The following is a 10874-nucleotide window of genomic DNA, read 5'->3' on the forward strand; positions in this document are numbered from 1 at the left end:
CCTTCCATTTATATCCAATGCAAACTCCAGTTTTTCCGTTCACAAACCCTCTCGCATTAATTACTTGAATCCAATAAAGCGGACAGCATCTGAGCGGCGTAATAATCATACGACTCTTATACGGACGATATCAGATTCTCCGCCAGGCTCGGACAGGATCGCAGCCGTATATGTCAAGAGTCAAAATTTTGTTGCAGTTAAATTCGCAAGCTGTCAATACCCAGGAGCAGCATGTGAACCGCATACAGTTTACCGTCGCGGTTTTTGGAGGTTTCTAATTTTTAGTTTTTATTATTTACCAGTGCTTTGTTCCTTATATACAGAAAACGCTGGAGGATCCCGTGTCTTGCTTCTTCGATTGGATCAATATTCGTCTTTTGCCAATAATTTTTTAAAATCTAGTTCTTGCAGATCACATGTTAGAGGGTCGAAGATCCTTTTTTTAGGCTTGTGTTGGTGCAGTTTCAGGCCTCTGAGGCCTTTTCCCTGCGGGCGGATCTCTCTAAGCGGATAGGTATGGAGGGTTTTAGATTATTGAATTCGTTGTGTTTTTTCCGCAGTTAAGGTAGTGTCGTTTGCACAGATTTATCAAAAAACAAGCAGGAGAGAAACGAAATAAAATAAAAGAACGCAGACATGAGAGATCGACGAGGTCTTCTTATGATGTGTTCAAAAACCTTTGTGATGTTTTGATCAGAAAAATTAGGTGGATTATTTTGGTCCATTTGATCTGTCTTATCTGATTCAAAATCGCTTCTTGGAATTTTGATTGAAATTTTCTGAAGGATGTCTGGGTTGTATGATTTTATTGTCTGATATAAATTGTTTAGATATAAGATATTTGGGTTCTATGCTATCTTCCATAGAATTGCTTATGGATCTGGATATGTGCATTTGTTGGGGGTGGTAGTGATTAATGAATTTCTTTTTTGTTATGTAATTTTAACTAGGATGACCTGAGATTCATGGTCGGCGTTGGTAGTGCGTACAAATCCAGACGGATTTTGTAACGGAATGTAGATTGACCGGACTTAGCTACAGGAAAAAAACAAGATTTACATTCCAAAGTTTTGTCTTTCCATATTAAAATCAATCTTCGAGGATCCGAAAATTTAGATGATCAAGGTCGCTTGGCATATTGACAAGAGTATAAGCCACGCCATTCAGTCTGTCTCTATGTGATTTATGTTGGTTCCATCAAATGTAGGAATAGCTTTTAATGTGCAATTCATTATTCTTTCATTGGATAATTATAAATTAGGCCCCCGGTCCCAAGCTTCTTGCTTGCAGAGATTAACACAGTTCAAAATATATGCACTGTCTCACCACGCTAAATGCACATCTCATTTGTTACCCTTGTTGTCTGATATCAAATTTCTGCAGCAGCCAACAATCCCAAGGTTGTTGGGTTTTAGTGTGGAGAACATGTTCCAGTATGTTTGTATTGTTGACAACATGGCAGATGGACGCATGATATGCTTCTTTGCCTATACTGGCATCATTGATCTTATATCGACGGCAAAGAAACATAGATTAACTTAATATGGCTGTACTTTTGACACTGACTGAACATCCTTCTAGGCTATATCATATCCTTCTTGGGTGCTGTAGTTAGAACAATATTAGAAATAGTCTCAGGGCGTGCTATAAGCCTGATCTTGCAAATGCTAGATTAAGTGGTAATCTTATTATTCAAAATGGCAATAGTATTGTCTACGCTGGGCTATCTACTAAATTATTGTTCATCTTAAACCCACGATCTGGCAGTGAGCCCTGTTCACTCATCCGTTTGATTTTCCGTAAACTTCTCTCAAGTGAGGGGTCATTTGGTTTATGTGCATCTCTACCACTACAATCCTTCTTATGCAATGATTACTGCTGTATGCTCTTAAGTTTCTGTGATGTAGTTTCCATTTAAATTTGAAGATTTCAAATAGCCTAATACTAGGAATAGGCAGACTCTTTCTGCATGGTTTCTATGCAACCTAGGTGGCTGTTTGATTGTTAAAAGTGAGAACCCCCCTAAAAGAAATTAGGATGACAAAATGTACTTTTCATATGGACTATTTGACAATAGTGAGACCGATTTTGTTATATTATACATCCACATGTATGATGATCATCAATAATCAGATTTCCATTGGGTCTTTGTACCTCATGATTCCTATTTTCTTTTTTATTTGAATTTTAGATTTTGAAGCAATGAGACTCGGCGTTGAGATTCATGTAACACAGTTCTTGAGTGCTTAAGTTCTGTCATGGCATGGTCTGGATATGCACATTTAGAAATTCAATATTAGATTAAGCCACTATCATATCTGTAAATTTCCATTGTCTATACGTTGGAACGAGCTCACTTTTAGCTACACGTTCAATATTTAATGCATTGTTACATGCAAGATTGCAACTACAATATAATATATGAATGTGACGCCATAATATGTACATGAAGAAAAAAAAAATGAGACCAATTTAGTTCTTCCAAACTTGTATTCTGATTTTCAATACTGTATGTAGTTTTCAATTTGTATTTTTATAATTTCTTGTATTGGAGAGAAAAGAATGGATATGAATTTCTTGAAATTGCATTGGTGTAATTGCAGGTTTAAATATGGCTACGGCAGCATCGTCTCCAGTATGGCTGAAAGGGAAAGTAAAAGCAGTACCTTCTGGTGATAGTCTTCTGATAATGGCGAGTACAAAGACGGAGCTGCCACCTGAAAAGACAATCACACTAGCAAATATTATAGCACCCAAACTGGTACTTTTCTTTTCTTGAATTTCTCATCTGTGCTGTATTTTTTTTCTTGGACTTTTGTAGCGCCTGTTCTTTATTTCGGGGAGTTGTTAATTTACTTATGCCAATAACTCTATCTGGACCCTTCTATTAATAAATTTTTAGTTAGTTCCGAGTATTCCTGGGGGTGGTCTTTGCTTACTTTTTCATTTTTAGAGGTATTGCTTGAATGTTTAGGTTGCATAAAAGTTACCCTGTAATTTTCAACTCTAAATTATCTCGTTGGTATAAATTTCAATGACAAAGAAAACAAATTCCTTATTTTCCGTAATAATCAATTTGTTTTTCTTACAGCCAACTGCATTTCCAATCCCAATGAGCTTATCATTGCTCATGATTGGCTTGTGACATTCTATGATTGAAGTAACATAATATTTCTATGCAATGTAGGCTCGTAGAGGGACTGAAGATGAGCCATTTGCATGGCAGAGTAGAGAATTTTTGAGGAAGCTCTGTATTGGAAAGGTGCAAAATGTTGCTTTTTTGTATTTTTTTTGTCAAACGATATGTTTTCACTCCATTTCGGATTTGATAATTATAAAATTATGACAAAATTCAATAATTTTTTGTCTGTTTTTGGCAGGAAGTAACCTTTCGAGTTGATTACACTGTGCCCACAATAAACAGAGAATTTGGACAAGTTTATCTTGATGGCAAAAATGTTGCTAACATGGTCGTTTCTGCAGGATGGGCAAAGGTACATTTTGTCCCTTTCTAAGATTTTAAGTTTGAACTATAAACATTAACAATCCTTTCACTTGTTTGGCAAGTTTTTCAAAATTTATGAGCAGAGAAATCCGCTTTAATGAAATAATGATTTCACTGACTGAGCCTGCTGTTGCAAATATGTCTCTTTGTATTGCACAAGATTTTCCTACACAAGTTTAGTCACTGTTTATTTTATTATTTAAATTAATTAACTCGCATTCGTTAAATTGATCTCTGATACATATCCTATTATAATATTATTTGGAATAATAGGTTAGGGAAGGAGGACCACAAAAAGCAGAAGTGGATCCTAAAATAGCAGAGTTACGACAGGCTGAAGAGCAAGCGAAAACACAAGGTTTGGGCCGTTGGACCAAGGTAATACAAATATTTACTTGCTCTCTGATTTTTAAGGTTTGGATACCAGTGTTATAAAGATTACTGGGCAAGTTTGTTTGTGTGTGCTGCTTATGCTTTTATTTTTGCAGACACCTGGTTCATCAGGGGAATCCATCAGGAGCTTGCCTCCATCAGCTATTGGTGATCCAAGCAATTTTGATGCAATGTCTTTCTTAGAGAAAAATAAAGGGAAACCCATGGAAGCTTTTGTGGAGCATGTTCGAGATGGTAGTACACTACGGGTTTATCTATTCCCCGAGTTCAATTTTGTTCAAGTGTTCATGGCAGGGATCCAGGTAAGTTATTTAATTTATTTCATTGTTACTGTCATCCTGTTATTTTATTTGCATTTTGTGATTTCTATAATAGAACCTTTTTCTAATTTATGTTTTGTTATGTACACGATTGTCTTTTGACACAGTCCCCCTCTATGGGAAGAAGACCAGCTGCACCAGAAATCCCAACACCCTCTGATGTTGTCCCAGAGGAAATAAATGGGGAAGTTGTAACATCAGCTTTAACAACTGCTCAGAGGCTTGCTGCATCCACAGCTACGTCTGCTGAAGTCCCACCAGATCCATATGCTCGAGAGGCAAAGCATTTCACAGAATTACGAGTATTAAATAGAGATGTGAGTTCTTGATTCATTTGAATCATTTCTGATTTTTTTATTTTTATTTTTTAAATTGGAACCTTCTCTTACCACTTATTATTCCAAGTGGCTGACTCAATGGAGGTTAGCAGTTTGTGGAAACAAAAATAAAGTATCCTATTGTAGTATGCTGGACCAAAAGCATTGTCTTGTATCATTTTTAGTTTTGATATGGGAAGAATACAAAATTTACCTTTTCAAACTTTCTCCCCTTAATTTTTACTTATTTCAAAATTTTCCCCCTTTTGGCTCCTTTTCTTTATGTTTTCATACATGCATTTTTTTCCTGTGATGGAGCTGTGATTGTAAATTTGCAGGTTCGGGTTGTTTTAGAAGGGGTTGACAAGTTTAGTAATATAATTGGTTCAGTACATTATCCTGATGGTGATGTTGTGAAGGATCTTGCTTTAGAACTTGTAGAAAATGTAAGTTCCTTTTTGTTAGCTTGACATTTTGAAGTTTTTCTTTGAATTGATAATGCCGTAACTGAAGCATTTTTTTGACTTTTTGTGCTACACATTATTCTTTGTTTTCATTTTATTGCCTGGTGATCTTATATGCTGATGGGTTTTCTCCATCCGCCTTCTGTTTTCATCATAGGGTCTAGCTAAATTTGTTGAATGGAGTGCTAGTATGATGGAGGAGGATTCCAAAAGGCGCCTCAAAAATGCTGAGCTCCAGGCAAAGAGAGATCGATTGAGGATCTGGACCAATTATGTTCCACCACCTTCAAATTCAAAAGCTATTCGTGATGATAAGTTCACTGGAAAGGTTTGTCTTCCTTTTGGTAGATCGATGACTTTGTTGTAAGACTCTTATATGTTCCCAATTGTCCTTTGCAAGCAATATACTGCTGCATTCCATTTTGTCTGTATAATTTTACAATATTTTCAGGTTATTGAAGTTGTTAGTGGAGATTGCATTGTTGTTGCTGATGATGCTGGTCCACCTGGAAGTCTTTTGGCTGAACGCCGGGTTAATTTGTCAAGTATTAGATCTCCAAAAATGGGAAGAAAAGATGAAAAACCAGCTGCTTATGCTCGTGAAGCAAAAGAATATTTACGTACTAGATTAATTGGCAAGCAGGTAACTATTTTCAATTTATGAAAATTGCAAATAGTTTCCTTTGTTTTGTTTACAGGATTTAGTGGGTTTGAACTTAGGTTTTATGATTTGTTATCTTTACTTTTTTGGCAGGTCTATGTAACAATGGAATATTCTAGGAAAGTTGTAGGGACTGATGGTCCTGCACCACCACCTCCATCATCAGGAGGGCCAGATTCAAGAGTTATGGATTTTGGTTCTGTCTTTCTAGTATCTCCATCTAGGGGCGAGCTTGAGGATGTTGTCCCCACAATCTCAGCTTCCAACCAACCAGATGGAGCTAATGTGGCAGAGATGGTTGTTGCAAGGGGGTTTGGAACTGTAATAAAACACAGAGACTTTGAGGAGCGGTCAAACTATTATGATGCTCTACTTGCTGCAGAATCACGTGCTATTCATGGAAAGAAGGGAATACATTCAGCAAGAGATCCTCCTGTGATGCATATCAAAGATCTCTCAATGGTAAATAAAATCTTTTGGAAAATTCTGTTGGCAAAATAAGATATATTTTCTTACCTCTAAATGATATATAATATTTTTGGAACCTATTACATTTAATTTTGTCACGAAAGCAAACACTAGTATAATTTGAATAATCTTACTCAAAATTTGTTCTGCAGGCATCTGCAAAACAAACCAAGGAGTTTCTACCTTTTTTGAAAAAAACAAAGTTATCAGCCACTGTTGATTTTGTCTTAAATGGACATCGTTTTAAATTAGTAATTCCAAAGGAGACATGTGCTATTGCATTTTCATTTGCTGGTGCAAGATGCCCCAGCCGTGGTGAACCATATGCAGATGAAGCATTAGCATTCATGCGCAGGAAAATACTTCAACGTGATGTTGAGGTATGCAGGTTTTGGATAGCAAATTTGTGATTATGTAGGGAATTGTTTCACTTGTTTGAAATCATTGTCAGTGGTTATCATTTGTGAGGTTAGCACTGTAAATCTTAGGCATGTAAAACCTTTTTATATTGACAAACAATTATTATAGAATGATTTAATATTTGCAATCTGCACAGAACTAATAAGAACAGCACCCATCTAATATTAGACTGTATATTTTCAAATGGCAGATAGAGGTTGAAGCAGTTGATAGAGTTGGCACATTTTTGGGATCCCTCTGGGAGTCTAAAACCAACATGGCAGTAGCATTATTGGAAGCTGGTCTTGCCAAGCTACATCCATCCTTTAGTGCCGACAGGACAGATGGCCGCCTTCTTGTTCAGGCTGAAGAAAATGCGCGAAAGCAACGTTTGAAGGTTTTGCTTTTTACCTCCTGTTTTGTTTAATGACCTATTAGATTTGTTGTAAGAGATAGATCAGCTTGGGCTCTTATCTAAGATCTTCAAGGTGTTGTTAGGAACTCCAATTATGAGCCACTATTTCATCACAGATTCAGGAGTTTCACCTGATTGACCCCCCAATACCTCTGAAGCCATACATTGGTTTGGTGTACACTGCCATCTAGATTTAGTATCATGTAAAACTTTAATCAACAATGACGAGAACTTTGATCTCCCATCAGGTAGTGCCTTAGCGTAATACTTGTGAGTGCTCACCCAAACATTATGAATGAATTGGACTTAGTGTACACTGCCATCTAGATTTAGTATCATGTAAAACATGAATGAACAATGAGGAGAACTTTGGTCTCCCATCAGGCAGTGTTTGGTGTTATACTTGTGAGCACTCACCCGAACATTATGCATGAATTTGACTTGGCGAGAACTTTGATCTTCCATCAGGTAGTGCTTGGTGTTATACTTGTGAGTGGTCACCCGAACATTATGAACGAATTGGACTTGTAACAGGATTAATGAATTAGACCTTCCTGGACTTGATACATTTCCAACAGGATCAATGAATTAATCATTAAAAAGTGTGCTATCAATATTTCATTTTATGAGTTTTGAAGATGTGCATGATATCTGTCTGCAAGGGAAACTTGCAAGATATATATGTGGGTATATCTATATACTGACATTCCAGAGTTCCAGGTCTGGGAAAATTATGTTGAAGGTCAAGAAGCTGCTAATGGAAGTGCTTCTGATTCAACATCAAAGAAGGAAGTTTTGAAGGTTCTTGTAACAGAAGTTCTTGATGGTGGGAGATTTTATGTTCAAGTTGCTGGCGACTCCAGAGTTTCTTCCATTCAGCAGCAGCTTGCTAATTTGAGTCTCCAAGAAAAGGCTCCCGTTGTGGGCTTCAATCCAAAAAAGGGTGATATTGTTCTTGCACAGTTTAGTGCAGATGGTTCCTGGAATAGGGCAATGGTGCGTTTTTTTTCACAAACATTAGCTGCTTTTATTGAGATTTATATCTAAATCATTATAATTTCTCCTCCTTTGCTGCTTGTCAAATTGTTATTTCTGTTTCAACTATACAGGTGGTTAATGCCCCCCGAGGAGGAAGTATAGCCTCTCCAAAAGATCTATTTGAAGTGTTTTATATTGACTATGGTAACCAAGAAAATGTTCCTTACAGTAAGATGCGACCATTGGAGGGATCTGTCTCTTCTGCACCTGGTCTAGCACAACTTTGCAGCCTGGCATACATAAAAGTACCTGGGTTAGAAGAGGACTTTGGACATGAAGCAGCAGATTACTTTAGTGAGTGTACATTGAGAACTTCTAAGGAACTAATGGCTATGGTAGAAGAAAGAGACACCTCAGGGGGAAAAGTAAAAGGGCAAGGGACAGGACCTGTGTTAATAGTAACCCTTGTTGATGCTGAAGCAGGCTCAAGTATAAATGCAGCAATGCTTCAGGTAATTGAGGGTTTTCTTGTCAAGCATCATTATTGTGCACTTTATAAATGAAATTCATACATTTGCCATTGATTTTCTCTAAATTCATTCTGTCTATATCTCTTTGTTTGGACACTTCTTGTCTAGGGTTATTGATCTCTTTTGCATTTCTCTATTTCACAGGAGGGTCTTGCTCGATTGGAAAGGAAGAAAAAGTGGGATACCAAAGAAAGGCAGCTTGCTCTTGATAATTTAGAAGAGCATCAGGAGAAAGCCAAACAGGGGAGGTTGAACATATGGCAGTATGGTGATGTTGATTCAGATGAAGATGAAGCTCCTTCAGCCTGGAAAGGTGGTCGTCGGTAGGGTGGTAGAGCCATTATAGTGTCAAGTTGTCTTTCTAGGAATAGCTGTACTTTTAATGATCTGGATTGGAGGTACTGTTTTGCCCTGCAAATCTTATGGTTGGGCAGTTTTGAGATGTTTTAATTTAAGAAACAATGTTTTTATTTATGGGAGTACAACTCTAATAATCTTCTTCATTATGAGGGGAAACTTGCTGCACAATAATGTGGCAACTTGGACTAAGAGATGAGAATCATAGGCGTTTCCTATTGCAATTTTAGAAGTGCAAATAAAACAATTGTACATTATCAGCATCATGAATGCCCATTTGCTGCGTTATCATTGGGCACATAGCATTTCAAAACTATGTTGTGCAGATCATCTTTCTTATTATATTTATACTGTAACTGAATTCTTAAGGATGCTTGCCAGAAAGGTAATGGAACAATTGCTTTGCAATTTACTCCCTGGAAGATTTATAGAATGTGATGTATATTATTGTAGATGCTAAATCTTACCTTGAGATATCAAGGTCTTTTATAAAACAAGTTCATAGTTAGAAATATGACATAGATCTATTGGTAAAGACTGATAAAAATATGTATACTGTAACTGAATTCTTAAGGATGCTTGCCAGAAAGGTAATGGAACAATTGCTTTGCAATTTACTTTTTGGAAGATTTATAGAATGTGATGGATATTATTGTAGATGCTAAATCTTACCTTGATATATCAAGGTCTTTTTATATGACTAGTTCATAGTTAGAATTATGACATAGATCTATTGGTAAAGAGTGATAAAATGCTCTTGCTTTTTCCAATCCGTGAAATACCCATCTTTTTTGTTTTGTGGGATTCTTGATTAAATATGCCACTAAAATAGCAACATCCAAAAAACTCTTTTGATGTTAATATATTTTATTTAAAAAAACCAAAACTGTAAGATATAAATTAATTTTGAAGTATTAATTAGATAAAAAGTAGCTAGTTAGATAATAAATATAATATGATAATTTCAAACAGTTCGGAGGTAAAAATAAAAGTAACTCTTAAATTGACATTTTTTGTATTTTTTAGATAGATATATTTAAGATGCTATACTAGATGATAAACATCTCTGAATTTTATTGATCTATTATTTGAATTTTAAGATATCTATTATTATAATTGATACTGGAGTGTTAACTCTATTTAATGCAACTATCAGCACACCTTCAAAAGCATTTTCTTGAAAGTGGATAAACAATTTCAAATTGGTGGGTATGTATTTAATCTATTCTTATTAGTGGGTATGTATTTAATATATTCTTACCAAAGGAAATAAATGCACAGGTTGACTTGGAAGATTGAAGTGCTCTGAATCACCTTTTCACTCAAAGTAATCTTTATCTTCAAAAAGAAGCTTTTTAAAGTGATTATTCTGAATTTGTTTTTTTCAAGACATTCAATTATTAATTGAGGTAGTGTGTACTTGGATTTGGACTTGAATTCAAATAAAAAGTACAAATTGAGGCCTTATCCATATTGGAATTTTGATGCACTCTAAAAAGAGCGAATTAGAACTTTTGGTAACGAACTCAAATCTTTTTCAAGTATATATCAATTGAAACAAGAGCTCTGGTCGAGCACTAGTCCCTGTCTATAGGCAAAAGAGCAAGGTGAAAAATTATTTTAATATTTGTTAAACACTAAATTTGCAATTAGTTTAAAGTAGAAGTAAAATATTACAAATGTGAAATAAATGAGAAACGAGAATTGGTTCAAATATTTAAGGAGTAATAATTTTGAAATTTTAATGTTTAAAGTATAAATATATTTTGTTTAGTTAGTAATTTACTAGTAAGTATAAAAATTTATAATATTATTATTTAATTGAAAAAGTTTATTATTATTATTTAGATCTGTAAATGTTTGACTTTATAGATTCAACAAGTAACATTTTTAATGTATTTATCTATAGATTTTTTTATAGTAACAATGCAATAATAAATATTTAATAAATAAAATAAATAGTTGTAGAGAAAATATAAAATTAGACTTTGTAAAATAAATATCATTTTTACAGAGATATAGTTATAGTTCAAATTATTAAATTTTTTTTTTTCAAAAATAATTTTT

At 35.0% G+C, this 10874-nt stretch overlaps 1 protein-coding gene across 1 annotated transcript; it reads left to right on the forward strand.

Annotated features, from left to right (window-relative positions):
- The first annotated feature begins 343 nt into the window (after window positions 1–343).
- LOC149540949 (ribonuclease TUDOR 1-like) lies at window positions 344–9224 on the forward strand. Its single transcript, XM_089802020.1, has 16 exons — window positions 344–514; window positions 2604–2761; window positions 3188–3262; window positions 3381–3494; window positions 3779–3883; window positions 3994–4200; window positions 4326–4535; window positions 4874–4981; window positions 5157–5327; window positions 5451–5642; window positions 5754–6122; window positions 6281–6508; window positions 6739–6924; window positions 7663–7938; window positions 8052–8432; window positions 8595–9224. The coding sequence occupies exons 2-16, from the start codon at window positions 2612–2614 to the stop codon at window positions 8775–8777; spliced, it is 2955 nt and encodes a 984-aa protein (XP_089658146.1). The 5' UTR covers window positions 344–514; window positions 2604–2611; the 3' UTR covers window positions 8778–9224.
- The last annotated feature ends 1650 nt before the right edge of the window (window positions 9225–10874 follow it).

Source organism: Cupressus sempervirens, chromosome 9, assembly GCF_028749045.1.
Source record: "Cupressus sempervirens isolate cs-2001-9-10 chromosome 9, ASM2874904v1, whole genome shotgun sequence".
NCBI classification, from domain to species: domain Eukaryota; kingdom Viridiplantae; phylum Streptophyta; class Pinopsida; order Cupressales; family Cupressaceae; genus Cupressus; species Cupressus sempervirens.

Excerpts from the sequence above, each read along its gene's own strand:
- LOC149540949 (XM_089802020.1), top strand. The coding sequence starts at position 2,612 with ATGGCTACGGCAGCATCGTCTCCAGTATGGCTGAAAGGGAAAGTAAAA. Across the intron at positions 2,762-3,187 it reads ATATTATAGCACCCAAACTG|GCTCGTAGAGGGACTGAAGA; the intron begins GTACTTTTCTTT and ends TATGCAATGTAG. Across the intron at positions 5,328-5,450 it reads ATGATAAGTTCACTGGAAAG|GTTATTGAAGTTGTTAGTGG; the intron begins GTTTGTCTTCCT and ends CAATATTTTCAG.